The sequence below is a fragment of the Sinocyclocheilus grahami genome, unplaced genomic scaffold (genome assembly GCF_001515645.1).
Source record: "Sinocyclocheilus grahami isolate Dianchi unplaced genomic scaffold, SAMN03320097.WGS_v1.1 scaffold305.1, whole genome shotgun sequence".
Taxonomy (NCBI): Eukaryota; Metazoa; Chordata; class Actinopteri; order Cypriniformes; family Cyprinidae; genus Sinocyclocheilus; species Sinocyclocheilus grahami.
Genome location: NW_015505484.1, coordinates 784,235 through 805,264, shown reverse-complemented (window position 1 = coordinate 805,264; position 21,030 = coordinate 784,235). Strand labels below are relative to the sequence as shown.

Below are 21,030 nucleotides of genomic sequence, written 5' to 3'. Positions count from 1 at the left end.
GTATGAAAAAGAGAGAGAGAGAGTCTCGGGTGGCAGATCTGTGTGTTGGCTGGGCGCCCGACACTGGAGTATGGCCAGCTGGCAGCATGCCGATTGGGGCTTCCTGGATTCAGTCCTTAAAAACAATCATTTGGACAGAGTGTGTGTGTGTGTGTGGGAGAACATATATTTGAGCGGGTGTACATGAGCTACTGTAACCAATTATTTTCCTCTTACACTCTCATTTATTATGAAATATACAAACTGTCTCCATGTCTTTTCCCAGGCTAAACACAGTCCACACACACACACATATTCACAGTCACTGCATGCAACGTGCCAAGCCTGGCTTCCTCCACCAGCTGGGACTTCAAAGGTGATCCCCTCTCTGTTGCTTTGAGCCAACTCCCTCGCTCTCCTTTTCTCTCTCGCACAAACGTACTGCGCAGACCTACCTAACACACTTACATGCACTCAAAATATTAAATCTTAGAGCTTTTGCTGTTCCGACTTCACTTCTACCTGCTCCAGGCGTTTTACATTAACACCCAGCGAAGCACTCAGCTGTGCGGTTAATGCCTCTCACAACACTTGTTTAGAGGATTTAGAGGGCACAATTGTGTGCGAGTGTGTGCGCGAAAGAAAGAGGGATAGATTAAACACAAGCATCCTCTGGTCAGGCACAATCACAACCTGATGTTTCTCAGAGGGCTCACACAGATGGGAAAACAGGTGTCCAGGTTGCTTTTAACTTGATGTGTGTACACACACAGCCTCACTTTAGTGTTACAGGAAAGCATTTATGGAAAAGGTTAAAAATAGCACCATTTAAAATCTTAATTCTAAATTCACTCTGACAAGCATGCTTAGAATTAAAGGGACAGCTCATCCCCAAAATGTACTCATCCTCATGTCATGACCTGTATGAAACCTAAACCTATATGAGTATCTTTCTTCCACACTAAAAAAAATGATACAAATTTTTTTTTAAGGCAAGCGGTTGCAAACAATTTATTTTAGCTACATTTAAAAAAAAAATTTTTTTTAAGTTAGTCAACTAAATTAGTTTATTTAAATGAAACGATTAAACTATTTTCAGTATAATGAATGTAAATGGGGCTGTCAAGTTACAAAATCACAAAAAGCACCATGAAAGTATCATAAAAGTGATTCATATAACTCCTGGGCTGTATTCTATATATTTTGAAATCATACGATAGCTTTGAGTGTAAATAAAACCAAAAATTAAGTCATTATTCACTGAAAATCTTGAGAGTTCATGACAGACAGAATGCAAATGAATCGTTAATTTGTGTCAGATCTTTGAATTGTGTTATTTGGTTTGTAAAATTAGAAAAATTCTCTTTTTGAAATGATTCAGTGACATGGAAACTGGATTCGGTTCTCGAATTCAACTCACTTATTCGATTCAGTCACAGCACTCAAAACTGGCATGAAATTAAAATGAAAATACATATTTAACTAATTGTGAACGATTTATCCATGCATGTGTTGCTTTCTCTTTTTTTACCTCAAAAATGTTAATTAAAATATCTTAACCATCATCCAAACAATGGACAGAAGCAAGTCCCTGCCCTACATTTTTTTCCATTACACTTGGATGTACGTTAAAATATGGGAAAATAGAGTTGTCTACTTCCATAACACTGAAAGGGGAAGATTATCATTGTGTAATGACTTAAATGTCAGTCTATTTGCCAGAAGCTATTATAGACGTCAACCACTTTTATGGTGTTTCTATATCCTTTCTGGAGTTTGACAGTTATTATATTTACTTTGCATAGAAAATGCATTGTAAATAACTCTAATTATGTTCCATGGAAGAAGAAAAAAGCAAGTTTTGAATATTTTGAGTATAACGGTTTGAGTCCATTCCATATCTTGTGTTTTTTTGTATGGAAAACACACACCTTTGGCTGATCTGTCTGCCATGGGGCGGTTGGGCGTTTAGTTATCTGGTTATCAGTTAGGATGAGCCAGCATGTCTCATCGTTGGCTTATTTTTATGATATGACTACAAACACAGACTTTCTCAGATACACATTTACACACACGTACACACACACACCTGACCGGGGGAGATAAAGGAGGCACTGAAAAGCGGTGCCTGACCACAAACTGTTCATAGCCAAAAGAGGAGCCGAGGGGCCAAAAGGCAGAGAGGACACACACACACACACACACATGCTTAGCAGAGTCCGGAAGCCAGCACCTCCCTGTGGTGATGCTTCTAACCCTCAGCATCTCTCAGTTAAAACCGCATTCACGTACCCACACAGATGCACACCCCCTGTGTGACTGTCAGTTGTCTGAGCAGGAAGTAGACCGTTGCTGTTGGGTTTAACCGTGAGGGTCACGAGACCCCTGGGTCTGGCTGAGGAAACCCCACATCAACCCCCAAAAATAGGAGCCTCTAATGTTGAGCCTCATTGCAACGTCTCTTGGCAGTCAGGTGACCAGACAACCATAGCCCAACTTCCCCATAAAATCCCATCACAATGATGCTCAAAATGCATTTCCTCGCTTTTATTTTTTATTTTTTGCTTTTAAGGTAATTTACTAAATTGCCAACAGACATTACAGCACCATCCTAATAAATTTAATGAATATTAATTAACAATTTCCCAGACCACACAGGAGATCCCGCTGCATCCAATCAACTAGCGATTTTCTCTCCTGTCCTCCCCCTTCACCCCCTTGGCCTAATGGGTCAGGTGGGGCGTCACATCATCGGTAGCTGGACCGTCTCCAGGGGAACGGGGCTGGGGTAATTGCATGGCTCGTTTTGATGACATGATTTTTATGCAAATGAAGGAAGGAGCGCAGGGACACGGCTGGGGGGGAAACGGAGCTATCCAATCAGCTGCTTCGAGGGGCTAAGCACAATTAAAGACTGATTCAGATAATGAGCTCTTATCATCACGATGGGGTCGTTTGCATCATTATAGACACATTCTGTTATTAATATTATTGTTATTAGTTTTATTATTATTATTATTATTATTTTTATGGTGGTAACCAGAAGCATCATCATTATAGTTATGATTATTGTTATTGTTGTAAGGTTATTGATGGTATATATAAAGCTCCGTGCGCAGCAGAGTATGCGCTAGGACGGCTACGGCGCCGTATTTTTTTCCCCTCTCCCTCTAACTCTCTCGTTCCGTCTCGCACGCGCAGATTTGTTCAGTCATTCAGTTACAGTAGCGCTGGGTGCCAGCAGTAACACCACTGTGTTCGCTGCCAACCACAATTACTGTTCCATTCTGCCAGCTGCCAAGAGCTCCGCAGATACAGAGCAGTTAACCCGCACCGATACACACACACACTTGTACGCGGTTGTACACGGATCTGTGAAAATACCAATAGCAAGTGCTCAGCTGTGCATACAATTTTAAAAAGAACAGCCATGTGCGCATGTTAACACAAATACACGCTATGCTTACACACACACTCAAGGCATAAACATTTATATAAAGAGCTATATACATTCAAAAGAACATATTGCACATTATGGACAGTCTAAATTTAAATATAAGCAGACTGAGTGCTTGCAAGGGGAAAACACGTTCCAGATCATATGCATAAAAAACTGAAATGAAGAAGCCTGTACTCTAATATAGCACAGCACACTGACTCTCAAACATACTGTAAATTGTGCTTTTGTCTGTATTAGAAAGCATGCTGGGTATTTCTACAGATACCGCAGACAGAACAATGGAGAAAAAGACAGACGGACGGACGGTAGAAAGAAAGAAAGATAGATAGATAGATAGATAGATAGATAGATAGATAGATAGATAGATAGATAGATAGATAGATAGATAGATAGATAGAGAAAAATACATGGAAAGAACTACAGACAGACGCAGATAGACAGATAGAATGATAGATCGATAGATAGACAGAACAATAGACATAACAGACAGATGGACATAATAGATAGAAGGATACTTAGAACTATAGATACAATTAGATAAAATGATCAACATAATGACAGATAGAACAGACACACAGACGGATAGATAGATCACCTTCATGTGAGTGTGGGAACCAGATCTGTGACGGGGCTGTGGAGTGTGGTCCAGAGCGATAGGGTGGAGAAGAGGGGGATGATGGGGGTCCGCTGGGGTGTGAGGGAGGAGAGCCCAGACTGCTGGCCAGAAACGTTCCCATGAAGGAGGCAGAGGAGTTCCCTATCAGTCCACTGCCTGCAGGACAAAATTACAAATGGTACAAAATCAGACCAATTCTTAAAATGACAGTATTATTGAATTGAATTATTGAAAATTACAATTACAGTGCAGCCATTATAAAGAGACAATTCATGATGATTTGATAAATGTACAAAATTCTAACATTCAGCCAAAAATAATCGTTCTAAATAAATTAGACAGAAATAGAGTGCAATTGTGGGGAAAGACTAAATGAATTATCAAGAATAAAAGTTAATGAGAGAGAGAGAGAGAGACAGAGAGAGAGAGATACAAAAATAGTGGTATGAGACGCTAAAATGAAAGAGAGAGAGAGTTTTGGAACATAAGTGTGCAGTCTGTTCTAATACACAGTTAATGAAGTCCCTGTGATCTGTCTGCTGTAGCCTCTTTCTCTCTCTCTCTCTCTCTCTCTCTCTCTCTCTCACACACACACACGCACTCACTCACTTTGCGACAAGACCTACAAAGGAGAACAAGAAACAGGCTGTAATACACTCTCATCCAAATAATGATTACCACATGACACCCAAAGATGGGTTTCTGTCTGACAAAATAATGCTAAATGCTGCAACAAACCACAGTTAGTGTAGAAAACAACAGACTTTTAAAATGGACTTGATCTGAGTCCTGAAGCAAAACCATGTTGAGAACCACTGACCTACATCCCCCAAAACACAGACGCACACAAAAGAGAGAGTGAAAAAGAGGGTGATGGAATGATAATGAGGAAACCCTGGATCGAAGAGCATCAAAGAGATACAACTTTATTCATCCCTGAAGGAAAATGTGCAAGACTTTATACATTCAAGCCAACAAGGGTTAAATCAAATCCATTACACATGCACAATACATACAAACCAAATGGACGGTCATTATATTTCCACACACATCTTTTGTTTTTCTCAGCAGCGAAAGAAACAAAGCGAATTTGCAATGCTCCAATAAGCTTGATTAACCTATATGCTACAGAGGCACGACTTTAATAAACTTTAGACAATGTAATTTAAAGATAAGGCAGCTCACCGGAGACAATTCGCTTGTGGTGCGATGCAGCATATAGAATCATCAAATCAGCCTATTAAACACGAAATTTAATAGAACGATTTGCGCTGAAGACGATGTCTGCATAACATTTACAAGATCAACAACAGTGAATTCTGTGCAGATGAAAAAAACACCACATGTGATGTTAGTTTCAGTGCATACCGCTGTGGTTTCCTGTTTGTCTCCCCTGACAAAGACTCTGCCCTCATGTCCTCTAAAACAACCAACACCACCAATTAAACAGCGAGGTGAAGGCGAGTGCGGTTTCATTTCCTAAACTGATAAAAGTTAATTAACGTGGGTGAAAAGGATGAGGTTAAGGAAGACGTTTATGGGTGTGAAATTACTAAATGACTGCTCTCACAAGATAAACAGAGCACCAGGCCAGGTGGATGCTGGGATCACAGCCGTCAAGACACTTTGTCTCCTCTCACCCACTCACTCGCCTCAGGATGAAAGAAAGCAGGCTTTTTGCGCTGGTCTAGGAACAGTTTCCTGCTACATGAAACGGTATAATCGAAGCTACAGAATTCCCAGCACATTTCCCAGTCTTCTCCTCCCAAATGTCCCCACCACCTTCCCACGGGCTTTACTACCGAAATGAAAGGCCTGTGTTCTCCGAGAGCACTGTAGTCACTATTTGCCAATGCTTTATGGGTGTGTTCACCTCAAATCTGGAAAAATCCACCACTTTAAAAGGGTCTTTTCTAGTCAAAAATATAAGACTTTGTTAATTTTTCTATGTGTGTTTTTGTCGTAGTCATAGTGTATATGTTTTTGTTTAAGTCATAGAATAATTCAATATTTCAACATGTCACATTTATTAATTATAGTCAATTTTACTCTAAAACAGCATCTAATTGGAAAAAAAATTTATGAGAAAAATATTTAAATATTTAGTTATATGAATTTAAACTAGATTTTTTATCTTCAAAAAATATATTTTTTGAAGATAAAGAAGCGTTTTCACCTTCTATTTTCACAAACTGTATATTTCAATTAAAATCGATGCACATTTTTCTTTACAAAAATCAATTTTTACAGTAATTATGTTGACAAGATTAACATTGTGCTTTAAAAAAACACAACAATTATTTAGTTGAAAAGAAAATGTAATATTTAAACAATTTATATATATACATTTATATCAAGTTATAGAAAAAAAAATAAATAAATAAAAATATCTTGCATTTCCACCCCATATTTTAACTAATTTTAATTAAAATCAACATTTTCATCTTGACAAACAAATGTTTCTTTAACTAAAATTTGACTGTAAATTTGTTGACAATATTAACATTTTATAACAACAAAAATAATGAAGTTGAAAAGTAAATTAAACTAAATATTTAAACATTTTATATTAAATTTAGTGCTGTCAAACGATTAATCGCATCCAAAATAAAAGTTTTTGTGTGCATAATATATGTGTGTACTGTTTATATTTATTATATAAATACACACATACAGTATATATTTTGAAAATATTTACATGTTTTACATGTATATATTTATATTCATATAATTTATATTATATAGAAATATATTTAATATGTAAACAAAACATATTTTTCTGAAATATACATGCATGTGTGTGTATTAAACCAGGCCAGAGTGGATCTGGTTTCCTTTTCTTTCTGCTTTCATTAATTTTCATTAAATGAATCATAGATCTAATATTTAGATTTTCCCAAGTCTCCAGGAGTTCAGGGCAGAATGAGTGGCTGCGGTGGTTTTCAGATTTTTTTCGTTATAATGCTGTGTTAATCTCGACAAATTTACAAAAAAATTATGTTTTTGTCGACAAGATAAATAATTGCATAAATTTTAATTGAAATATGTAGATTTTTTCTGACAAAGTATAATTTAATTGGTGCTGTCAAATGATTAATCGCAATTAATCGCATCCAAAATAAAAGTTTTTGTTTACATAATATACAGTATGTGTGTGTACTGTGTATATTTATTATGCATATATAAATACACACACATGCATGTATATTTCAGAAAAATATGTTTTGTTTACATATTAAATATATTTCTATATAATATAAATTATATGAATATAAATATATACATGTAAAACATGTAAATATTTTCAAAATATATACTGTATGTGTGTATTTATATAATAAATATAAACAGTACACACATATATTATGCACACAAAAACTTTTATTTTGGATGCGATTAATCGTTTGACAGCACTAAATTTAATATAAAATGTTTAAATATTTAGTTTAATTTACTTTTCAACTTCATTATTTTTGTTGTTATAAAATGTTAATATTGTCAACAAATTTACAGTCAAATTTTAGTTAAAGAAACATTTGTTTGTCAAGATGAAAATGTTGATTTTAATTAAAATTAGTTAAAATATGGGGTGGAAATGCAAGATATTTTTATTTATTTATTTTTTTTTCTATAACTTGATATAAATGTATATATATAAATTGTTTAAATATTACATTTTCTTTTCAACTAAATAATTGTTGTGTTTTTTTAAAGCACAATGTTAATCTTGTCAACATAATTACTGTAAAAATTGATTTTTGTAAAGAAAAATGTGCATCGATTTTAATTGAAATATACAGTTTGTGAAAATAGAAGGTGAAAACGCTTCTTTATCTTCAAAAAATATATTTTTTGAAGATAAAGAAGCGTTTTCACCTTCTATTTTCACAAACTGTATATTTCAATTAAAATCGATGCACATTTTTCTTTACAAAAATCAATTTTTACAGTAATTATGTTGACAAGATTAACATTGTGCTTTAAAAAAACACAACAATTATTTAGTTGAAAAGAAAATGTAATATTTAAACAATTTATATATATACATTTATATCAAGTTATAGAAAAAAAAATAAATAAATAAAAATATCTTGCATTTCCACCCCATATTTTAACTAATTTTAATTAAAATCAACATTTTCATCTTGACAAACAAATGTTTCTTTAACTAAAATTTGACTGTAAATTTGTTGACAATATTAACATTTTATAACAACAAAAATAATGAAGTTGAAAAGTAAATTAAACTAAATATTTAAACATTTTATATTAAATTTAGTGCTGTCAAACGATTAATCGCATCCAAAATAAAAGTTTTTGTGTGCATAATATATGTGTGTACTGTTTATATTTATTATATAAATACACACATACAGTATATATTTTGAAAATATTTACATGTTTTACATGTATATATTTATATTCATATAATTTATATTATATAGAAATATATTTAATATGTAAACAAAACATATTTTTCTGAAATATACATGCATGTGTGTGTATTTATATATGCATAATAAATATACACAGTACACACACATACTGTATATTATGTAAACAAAAACTTTTATTTTGGATGCGATTAATTGCGATTAATCATTTGACAGCACCAATTAAATTATACTTTGTCAGAAAAAATCTACATATTTCAATTAAAATTTATGCAATTATTTATCTTGTCGACAAAAACATAATTTTTTTGTAAATTTGTCGAGATTAACACAGCATTATAACGAAAAAAATCTGAAAACCACCGCAGCCACTCATTCTGCCCTGAACTCCTGGAGACTTGGGAAAATCTAAATATTAGATCTATGATTCATTTAATGAAAATTAATGAAAGCAGAAAGAAAAGGAAACCAGATCCACTCTGGCCTGGTTTAAGACCATCACCATACATGAACCTAAAACCTCCGGCATGATTCAACTGGCCAGCATGTAGCCCAGTAATCTCTGCCTCGGACAGCACACCTGCAGACCGCTGACACTGACCGCCTGCTGAACACAAAACTAGAAAGCACTAAATGAAACTCATAGCAACAGCAATACAAGTGCGGTGCACAGGTTCAGTCTGAGGGAAACAAAACAGTGTTTACACGGCACCAGGTTAATATTATGAGAGCTTGAGAGGAAGAACAAATCACCGGATTGCCATCTAAATGCCAAATTCGGACAAAAGCAAACTGAATTCAGCATTTTGGCCAAAATATGCAGCAAAGTGGACCAGACTTTACACCATAAGTCAGAAGTCTGGTTTGCACTACCCCCACTGTACTGAACGGCATATAAAGCCTCGCTCCTCCTCTCCTCTATGCCCTCCGCCAACTTCCCTTTAATAAAACGTTTCCGCTTGTTTGCTTTGCTTTATTGACTTTTTTTCTCTCTCTTTTCCTCCGTCTCGAGCGCGCCGTGGGCCGAGCGTCAGCTGCAAAGGCTGAAATTATTGCCTGCACCCATCCTACTAACTTCCCCCTCTTTCCACCACCTCTAATAAACCAAACTGCAGAAATTAAACACTGTTGATACATGAACAGAGGGATTGGAGGAAAGGAAAGGATGGTGGGAGGTCTAAAAAGAAACGTAACTGCCAAAAAAAAGTCCAAACGGCGTGTGTGGGGCGGCGTGCTGAACCTGGGGAAGCCCAGTCGCTGTGAAAAACCAGCGGCAGAGTCATTACGGCGGGAATACAGTGAGCTATAAAGGATGATGCTGTCTTGTCAGGCGGATCCCCAATGGGAATGTGTGTTTATTTACGTCCGTGGTGCGAAACGCGGCTGAACGAGAGAGAGTGACTCTTGTGTGAGCGCTTAAGGAAATCGGGTCATGTGCATACTAATCGCCTGATTCCAGGCTCAGAGCGACATTAATCCAATTAAGGAATTAAAAGGAAGAATCCTGAAGAGTGGGAGTCCCGAGTGTGTCTGCCACACACAAACACACACTCACGTAACCACCAATTGCACAAGTGCATATTCAGCCTTGTCATCAAATGAGAGTCCCCCAGCGCTGCCCTTCAGTGGAGCAAGACTTGTGTAAGAGACCAACGGAAAGAGAGACAGAGAGCATAATGGGGGAAAAAAAGTCAAGTCAGAGGTTTGGATTATGTGTTACTTGTTTAAATCAGAGATCCAAATGAAGTGCAATCCATCAGCAGACACAACAGCTCGAGGTTCTAATGGGTCTGTGTGTATACATTACAACAGCTGTCTCCCTCTCTCTGTGAGTCTCGCCTCTTCACAGGAGGATGTTTATGTCTACTGGTGCTGAGTACTCAGTTCAACAGACAGAGATAGCACAAGTGCTGCCACAACTACAGAGGAGAAATAGAGATCTACCTAAACTATGTAAAATTCTCTCATTTTATTCATTTTAAACATTTTATATTAAATTTAGTGCTGTCAAACGATTAATCGCATCCAAAATAAAAGTTTTTGTGTGCATAATATATGTGTGTACTGTTTATATTTATTATATAAATACACACATACAGTATATATTTTGAAAATATTTACATGTTTTACATGTATATATTTATATTCATATAATTTATATTATATAGAAATATATTTAATATGTAAACAAAACATATTTTTCTGAAATATACATGCATGTGTGTGTATTTATATATGCATAATAAATATACACAGTACACACACATACTGTATATTATGTAAACAAAAACTTTTATTTTGGATGCGATTAATTGCGATTAATCATTTGACAGCACCAATTAAATTATACTTTGTCAGAAAAAATCTACATATTTCAATTAAAATTTATGCAATTATTTATCTTGTCGACAAAAACATAATTTTTTTGTAAATTTGTCGAGATTAACACAGCATTATAACGAAAAAAATCTGAAAACCACCGCAGCCACTCATTCTGCCCTGAACTCCTGGAGACTTGGGAAAATCTAAATATTAGATCTATGATTCATTTAATGAAAATTAATGAAAGCAGAAAGAAAAGGAAACCAGATCCACTCTGGCCTGGTTTAAGACCATCACCATACATGAACCTAAAACCTCCGGCATGATTCAACTGGCCAGCATGTAGCCCAGTAATCTCTGCCTCGGACAGCACACCTGCAGACCGCTGACACTGACCGCCTGCTGAACACAAAACTAGAAAGCACTAAATGAAACTCATAGCAACAGCAATACAAGTGCGGTGCACAGGTTCAGTCTGAGGGAAACAAAACAGTGTTTACACGGCACCAGGTTAATATTATGAGAGCTTGAGAGGAAGAACAAATCACCGGATTGCCATCTAAATGCCAAATTCGGACAAAAGCAAACTGAATTCAGCATTTTGGCCAAAATATGCAGCAAAGTGGACCAGACTTTACACCATAAGTCAGAAGTCTGGTTTGCACTACCCCCACTGTACTGAACGGCATATAAAGCCTCGCTCCTCCTCTCCTCTATGCCCTCCGCCAACTTCCCTTTAATAAAACGTTTCCGCTTGTTTGCTTTGCTTTATTGACTTTTTTTCTCTCTCTTTTCCTCCGTCTCGAGCGCGCCGTGGGCCGAGCGTCAGCTGCAAAGGCTGAAATTATTGCCTGCACCCATCCTACTAACTTCCCCCTCTTTCCACCACCTCTAATAAACCAAACTGCAGAAATTAAACACTGTTGATACATGAACAGAGGGATTGGAGGAAAGGAAAGGATGGTGGGAGGTCTAAAAAGAAACGTAACTGCCAAAAAAAAGTCCAAACGGCGTGTGTGGGGCGGCGTGCTGAACCTGGGGAAGCCCAGTCGCTGTGAAAAACCAGCGGCAGAGTCATTACGGCGGGAATACAGTGAGCTATAAAGGATGATGCTGTCTTGTCAGGCGGATCCCCAATGGGAATGTGTGTTTATTTACGTCCGTGGTGCGAAACGCGGCTGAACGAGAGAGAGTGACTCTTGTGTGAGCGCTTAAGGAAATCGGGTCATGTGCATACTAATCGCCTGATTCCAGGCTCAGAGCGACATTAATCCAATTAAGGAATTAAAAGGAAGAATCCTGAAGAGTGGGAGTCCCGAGTGTGTCTGCCACACACAAACACACACTCACGTAACCGCCAACTGCACAAGTGCATGTTCAGCCTTGTCATCAAATGAGAGTCCCCCAGCGCTGCCCTTCAGAGGAACAAGACGTGTGTGAGAGACCGACGGAGAGAGAGACAGAGAGCATGATGTGGGGAAAAAAGTCAAGTCAGAGTTTTGGATTATGTGTTACTTGTTTAAATCAGAGATCCAAATGAAGTGCAATCCATCAGCAGACACAACAGCTCGAGGTTCTAATGGGTCTGTGTGTATACATTACAACAGCTGTCTCCCTCTCTCTGTGAGTCTCGCCTCTTCACAGGAGGATGTTTATGTCTACTGGTGCTGAGTACTCAGTTCAACAGACAGAGATAGCACAAGTGCTGCCACAACTACAGAGGAGAAATAGAGATCTACCTAAACTATGTAAAATTCTCTCATTTTATTCATTTCATTTAAATTAAATAAATAATTGAACATACATATATACATTATATAGTTTAAAATAAAAAATAAAATATAGTAGATAAACAGTGCTGAACGGTACGACCAAAAATTTATATCACGGTTCTATGGAAAAAATCTGCTAAAAGGGTCTGAAAGTTGCTAAATCTAGTGCTAAAGTCGTGCTCGTGTGTGTGAGACGCGTGAGCTGATGGCAGGGGGCGGTGGATATTTGTGGCGGTCAATGTGGATATTGTGGATGAGTTCTTCTGTGTCATCACGTTCTATTAGTTCTACAGCTTCAGTTTCGGAACTTTCACACTTAAGGCTGATTTATACTTCTGCGTCGGACCTACGCCGTAGCCTTTACGCCGTAGGCTATGCGTCAGTTTTCATTTATACTTCTGCGTCGTTGTCCGCGTCAACGTGCAGTACACATGCAAACCGCTAGTCAGCAGTGTTCACGGGCATGTTGCTGGTGTAACCCGCAGTACCACGGCAAAAGCCGAAGAAGAAGCGGCTCGTCGGAGAAGCATTATAGCCGTGACTGCGGCAAATAAATATCAAATCATAAAATTATTTAAAATTATAAAAAGGAGACAACAACGGAACAGGAGAAGATGGCATACTTTCAATCTGCACAAGGACTTGTACCACGGCAGATCAACATTGTTTGTTGTGGACAACTACTGATGTATAATGCAACTACTGATGTATAATGCTATGTAGTATAATAAATGATAAGACACTTGTTCTTTGCTTTGTTTTATTTTATATAAGAAGGTTTAACATTAAAATATATTAAAGTGCACATAAACACACACAAAACTCAAGTACATATGGAGGGAGGGGTTCTTGCAGACCAATCACAGCGCTTGCGGTCTGCGTAGAACTGACGCGCTGTTAGATTTTTGGAGAGGTGCACGTCAGGCTACGGCGTATGCGTGTGCGTCTATGCGTAAGCTACGGCGTAGGTCCGACGCAGAAGTTTAAATCAGCCTTTAGTAACACATACAGCTGTTCCCTCACCCCAGTGCAACAGTGAAAAGGGACCCCTTTCAAACAGTGTTGCGTTCCGAACGTTGTTTAAGTGACATACACCGGTATTGCGGTATTTTAAAAATTAATATCATAACAAAAATAAACACTGGTATTCAGTATGAACCGGTATACCGCCCAGCACTAAAACAGATGTTTTGTATTTTATATTTTCCTGTAATAAAAATGATAATGAATGAAAATGCAATATAAAAATGGTTACACTTTATTTTAAGGTGTCCTTGTTACAGTGTAATTATACATTTAAGTACTTAGTAATATTAATTAACTACATGTACTTACTATAAGGTTAGGGTTAGAATTAAGGTTTGGATTCGGGTTACTTCCAGGTAATTATGCATAATTTATTGTTATTATAATAGTAAGTACATGTAACATGTGTAACAAGGACACCTTAAAATAAAGTGTTACCTAAAAAATAAAATGTTATATAAGATACATATTACAAATTTATAATGAATATTTTTTATAGTTTTGTGATATATTTCTGCATACATGCACACAAACATACATGCATACAAACATATTTTAAATATGCTTTTTATACATTTTTCTTTTTATACACTTTTCTTTTCTATTTTCTTAATAAATGAATAAACAAATGGATACATTGGATAGTTTGGAAAAAAAATATATATATTAAGAAATAAAATATAAAATGAACTACATATTTTAATTATATATAATGTATTTTTGTAATACAATCATGCATACATTGCATACACACATAATATAAAATATAACAGTTTTAGATAGTTGAGGCAAAATAAGTATGTATACATTTATTTAAATGATTGTCAATAGATTTTGACAATATTATTAGTGTCAATAAACAGAAAGGAAAAAAAGTGAAATACCTGATTCTGATTGGTCAGTCTGTGGTCAAATATTTTATATAAAGACGGCTAAACTATGTAATTCACAGCACTTTGTGCCAGTTAATGTATCTTGCATCACTCTGTATCCTCTTTCTCCTCACATAATAAAACAATAAAACAATTTCTCATCAATATTGTATATGTCCATTATTTACTCTGTAAGTAGCTGTGCAATAAGCGGGATGATGTACGGTCAGCCAGTCAATATTGCAAAATAATCCCTGATAGGACAAACAGGATCCCAGCACATATGGTACACGAATCCAGTACTTTATTTAAAGACAACAGATATCTCCGCAGAGAAACTAGGTAAACATGCAAATGTGAGTGGCCAAGCAAGGAGTAAGCAAGCTCCATAAAATCACAAATACAAAAGTCCAACTGTAAATATCACTCACACACAACATATTGTAGCTGCATCAGATTGAGAACTGGAATACGTCATAGATGGCAGAGCTAGTGGAGGATGGGCATGAGAGACTTCATATCAAGGGTTTTGTCAGGGGAGTGGTTACCGCATATGTGTGTGATATGGGGGAGTGTGAGACTGTTTACATAGCTGGGTTCCACGCTGTCACACAACCCCACATCTCGCTGTCCCCCAAAACATGTGCCACTCCAGAAAACCCCAATATTTTCTCTCTTCACAGTCATAATAAATAGCCTTTGGTAGGGAGGAAGGGCAGGGTCTGCAGAAACAGTGCACTTCTCTCACTGCCTGTTTGTTTTCAGTCAGTTTGGGATCGTGCCGTACGAGAGGATATTTTCGAAGTCGTTTGGTTTTGGCCCGATCGCTTGTGCGAATAAGTCTAAACTGACAAGGGAGTATTTAGGGTAATCCACATGTAAAAGTAGCATTAGTCATTAATCATTTCTGTTCCTAAACACAGAAATGGCAGAGACAGGAAGGATTTAAATGAACATGACACTGAATGTATAACCCCGCTCTCGCTGGAGGCCTATCCCCAGGTTGCGCTCTAAAATTACATTCGTATGGATGCTGCTGAAAGAAATATAATGATAGAATAGTTTTGCGTGCCGTGATGAACAGACTGAAATTTAAGTCATTCGCTGATAATCTTCCCCTCAGTAAGTTTAACTCAAGAATCAGATCAGTCCAACTGATTCAATTGGAACAAATGATTCATTCGGATCATCGGTACACTTGTGAACTTGCCAAGGAAAGCTAAGGCAGATGTCAAGGTTTTAGTGATTAACAAGTCGATTTCTCATACATGATTTTTGCCATTTCAATACATTCATAGTAAAATAAACAGTAAATTAAACATAATATGTATTGTTAAATATAGTAGTGAAAAATTTTCCCTTTTGGTCAAGAAAGTGTTGTGGATAAAAAATTAATTGAAATGAAATCAAATGGACAAGATTACAATCATACAACAATATCTGTGAAGCATAAATGTCCCTACTCTCCTCAGGGATAACTAGTTTCATCCGAACAGGGCTTTAGAGAAATCCGCTTAATCACATCACAACTCCACATTGTACTCTACGAGAGGAAGCAAGAATCAAGGTCGGCTTACACCTACAACGGCTGCTGCACATTTCTACTTTTGGTGAGTGAACACCAAAACAGGCAGGAAATAAAAGGCGGACCGATTAACAACTACAGCTCAAACTGTGAAGAACATGCTCCATTTTTCCAAGAACCACTAGACGGGCTGCTGCTGTGAAATTTCCTCCCTAATGATGTCACTTGTGAATATTGCGCCAAAAAGGCAGATTTGCTATTTTAGCATTTTACATTTTCATTTAATTCGTCATTGGTTTATGCATAAACATTTTTTAACTTTGACTGTTGTGTGTGTGTGTGTGTGTGTGTGTGCATGTTTATGTGGTTTATGAGGACACACATTTGTATAATAACATGGGTATGACATAGGTATTACAACGAGAAGGTGATTTATGAGGACATTTTCAGTGTCCCCTTAATTCAAAAGGCTTATAAATAATTCAGAATGAGTTTTTTTGAATATCTAAAAATGCAGAAAGTTTCCTGTAAGGGGTAGGTTTAGGGGTAGGGTTGGTGTAGGGCAATAGAAAATACGGTTTGTACAGTATAAAAACCATTACGCCTATGGAGAGTCCCCATAAACCATAAAAACAAACCTGTATGTGTGTGGATATGCCATCCGTTGTATTCCCTGGTCATGAATTAAATTATAACTCAGAGGAAGCGTTTTCTCCTGGGAATCGGGTAGAGGCCGTATGAGTGGGTGTGTGGTCTTGTATGTGTGTGAGTGTGTAACTCTTCATCTGTGTATTTTAAAACAGGAGGTCAGACTGGAAGTGAGTTAATTCCCAGAGGATTGGGACACGCCACACCCCAGAACCGCCACAAACTTTTGGCAGAGAGCAGTCACAGAATCACAATGGTGCGTGTGTCTATGTGTCAAGTGTGGGTCATCCTATGGAAGGATCATTAAACACAGCTATGCAGCTTCTCAGGATGAGGTACGTCAACCCCCAGTAAATAACTCACACAGAGGCATAAAATAATATGTTGCAGAGGATGAAAGGCAATTTGAGAAAAAGACAAATAGGAGAAGGGAGAATTTTAAACCGGCAACAATGAAAGAAAAGAGTAGACAGAAAGCGCACAGAACACAGCAGAAAACCAAAAGCCCAAAGATCTATACGTGAAGTCCGACAGCCAGGTCTGCAGGTCGGAGTGTTTGTGTAGGCACAGACAGCACAGATGGCGGGAACAACGGAGCATCATTTGCTGGACAGTAAAAGTGCATTGTGCATGTAAAGAAACAGAACTGCACACCACCCAAAGAGAAAAAGAAAACAATGATGGATAGTCTAGAAGCAACACCATGAAGTGAATGAGTAATGCAAATAAAAAAAAGTACATTTGTTTTCTGGTAAGATAAAGGCTTAGCCCTTTAAGACGCTCTATGCAAGTACATGAAAACACTCCTAGCTATGCAAGCTCGATTTTATACTCAAGTTCGACCTGAAATGTGTCAAAATACAATTCATAATGCTAAACAAGTACATGTTGTGTTCTAAAGTTGCCACAAGAGGCACTATAGGGGCACTTATCTGGTCAACTATTTATGTAATGATGCGCCTAAATTTCGTCAACAGAAAATATTTGTCCGAAATGTATTTATTTATTTATTTATTTTATTTCGGCCAAATATTTTCGGTTGCTGATATTTTGTTGTCAGAGTAGTTTTGGAGTGTCTAAATCATTTAATTAGCACTTCTTGTGTTTTGACTGTTTCAGCGTCTGTTTCAAGAACATGAAAAAAAATGGAGCTAGAGTAGAAATATGTAAAACTTGTTTGGCTGAAATATTAAGAAGTGGCTCATTGATGAAAAACGTTATTACAACTGGTTTAATCTATCACCTGAGTTCAATTACACAAATTTAATCACCGAAAGTGTTTTACGTTTGGGTTTTTTGTTCAAATTAAAACGTTTAAATGTGACTTTCCGGTAGCAAAAAAAAAGACTATTACGTAGGGCTGTGCAATTAATCACATGCGATTGTCATGCGCATCTCATCAGTAAAGCCGGTTCCGTGATTAGTAGTAAATCTCCATCACTACACAGAGCCGTAGTTCACTGACAATTAGGCAATATCGCGTTCATTATCACAGGCAATTCAATCTGTGATAATGAACGCGATATTGCCTAATTGTCAGTGAACTACAGCTCTGTGTAGTAAATGCCACTCCATCTGAAAGCAGGTGATGGAGATTTACTACTGTTTATGCCACAGACAGCTGAAGGTAACTCTATCGCCCTTGAGTACTGGCCTAAGATTATTTTCAGAGAGACTGTTACAGTGCTTGGCAAGAATGGTTCAGACCTGGCAAGAAACTCACGATCATATTTTCTGACGAAAACCACAAGGACAAAACATTAATAAGCCGGCATAGCCACAAAACCCTGGTGAAATTGAAAGGCTGTCTCTGTTTTATAAAAATTAGTAGCTGCTATTCATCACCTCCAGATGTTGGATTCGGACTACATATAATTTTGGTCTGGAAAACCGGGAGGACGTGTCCAACCGCATTTTCAAATATGACAAATAGCTGTTACGCCTCCATTGCGGATCAATTAAAAGCATTCACACAAGCCAGCACTCACACGGGTATCACTTTAAATCAGCGACAGGTTTTCAGCCCTCTAATTAAGAACCCAGTCAATTCAAACAGTCGCTGTCAATCAAAAATCACACCCAGACTACTGTAAGTACACATCCTGAGAGTGTGTATGTGTGGGAGCGTACATGTGAGACTCAGAGATGAGAGTCAAACAGAGCAGACAAAACAATAGCGGTGATGAGCAGACGTACACACACTCCAGGACACAACACACACACAGCTCCCCGCTGGCACTGCCGCCCTTCCATTTCCATGTATGAATGTTTGAATCAACCCCCCTGGGTGCGAAAACACCCCTCTATGATCAGCAGGTTTCTAAAATCACTCCACCTTCAGAAGAAAACACAGAGAGAGTGAAAGGGGATAAACACAGCAGTACAATGTCAAACATTAAACCCATACACACATATAAAAATCACACACACACACTGCTTTACAATGCAAACACGGCAGTCTGGGTCAACTCAAAGCCTCACATACAGACAGCGCATTGTCCAAAAATGAGTTTGCACAGACAGCAATAAACTCTTTCACTCTTAACCATGGTATGGCAGGAACACTAGGTCAGGAGGGGCAAAGTCATCTTTTCTGCTACATTCATGCTAATCTACCTTTGCTAACAAGACCAGCATACGTGGCGTTTTGTGGCGTTTGCTAGCATGCTGGTGTGTGTGGACCAGGTTTCTAAACTAGTTTAACTAGTGAGATTCCACGGGTATCGGAGACTTGGTCTGGTTTGAATCTGACTTGAGCTGTTTCCTGCTTCTTTCCCATCTATGGAAGCCTGTTTCTGACTCAGAGTACAAATAAAAAAAAGTAGCTGGAAGATGAAGTTTAAAATATGAAATAAAATCACTGTTGCAACAGCAAGATATAAAGTCACATTATGAGATATGGTCAGATTGTAGCATGTAAGGTCATAATCAGGAGATATAAAGTCACAACTGCATGAAATAATGTTGCAAATGTGAGATATAAGGTCACATAGTGTGATATAAATTTGCAAATATGAAAACAAACTTGCAGTTATGCAAAATAGTCACTGTGACGAGTGGGGCGGGGCCGAGAGCTGTGGGAACGGAGCAAGGCCAGTGGAGTAAGTGATAATGCACAACACCTGCACCGCTCACTGGTCTCAAGTCCCACGGAGGACCTCCGGAAGGATAAAAGGAGGAGTGACGACAGTGCAGGAGGAGAGAGGTCCAGGCCTGGTGTCGTGCATTATCACTTACTCCACCGGCCTCGCTCCGTTCCCACGGCTCTCGGTCCCGCCCCACTCGTCACAGTCACATTTTGCAATATATAATATAATATATAATACAGTCGCAAATATGAGAAACAAAGCCGCAATTATGCAATAAAATCACATTGTGTGATATACAGTTGCAAATATGAGAAACAAAGTTGCAATTACGCAATATAAAGTCACATATAAAGAGAACAGTTGCAATAACATGAGTCAAACTGTATGATATAAAGTTGCAAAAATGAGAAACCAAGTAGCAGTTATGTGATATTGCAAGTTGCATTGTACAACATAAAGTTGCAATTAAGTGATATAAAGTCACATTGTGCAATATAAAGTTGCATATATAAGAAACAGTTGAAATTGTCATGTAAAGTCACATTATGAGATATAAAGGTAATTTTAAAATTGTGAAATATAAGTCTTTTTAGTTATTTTTATTCTGAGGCAGAAACTTCTGAGGCTTCCTGGGGCGTCACTTACATTCATGGATTGGGACAAAAAAAATCATGTCAGACAGGAACGTTTTCTTCTTCTTTCTCTCCTTATACTTCATGTTACTTTTATTGCTCTATTCTACTATTCTGTTGCTAGTTTTTCTCTGACACATTGATTTCAACCTCAATAGCCATGTTATTTACATGGATTTCCACCTGGCCAGATCACAGGTCTACTCGCCTGTCACCCTCCCTCCACACCACCCTGGACTTTAATGAGGAAAAACCCGCCCTCATTCCCCCGGGATCAGCATCTTGTTGAATTGTCATTTTTCGTGCTCTCTACCTCATTAAATCTCTCTTCCTCCTTTGCCGCTTCCTGTGGCTCCTCTCCTGCTAAAAATGCTGCGCTAGTGGCTAGCGCTCTACGCTCCAGTGCTTACGGTAAACTCACACACGCTCTCACACCCTCTCAGACATATGGATGCTGTCAGCCCGCCTCGGCTAGGCTAATTACATGCAACAAGCAAAGCCACCATTTGTTCCAAACAGGGAACAATTCAATTGTCTGCTACGAGCATTTGTTTTCATGCTAATCGGCCTGTTGTCACAAGAGCACTTTGGCTCAGGGGCCAAATATCATTCCATGTCCCCCCGATCCACCCTCTGTTCAATCCTGAGTGTCGGCATGGGAAAGGAGGCAAGGACTTATCCAGGGAATATCAGAT

At 37.7% G+C, this 21,030-nt stretch overlaps 1 protein-coding gene across 3 annotated transcripts in view; it reads right to left on the bottom strand.

Annotated features, from left to right (window-relative positions):
* Positions 1–21,030, bottom strand: part of bahcc1b (BAH domain and coiled-coil containing 1b) — a 108,549-nt gene that overhangs the window by 46,023 nt on the left and 41,496 nt on the right. For all 3 annotated transcript variants that reach the window (XM_016293618.1, XM_016293620.1, XM_016293619.1), the window contains one exon: positions 4,035–4,211. In XM_016293618.1, coding sequence (XP_016149104.1) covers positions 4,035–4,211 — 177 coding nt within the window. The remainder of the gene's footprint in view (positions 1–4,034; positions 4,212–21,030) is intronic.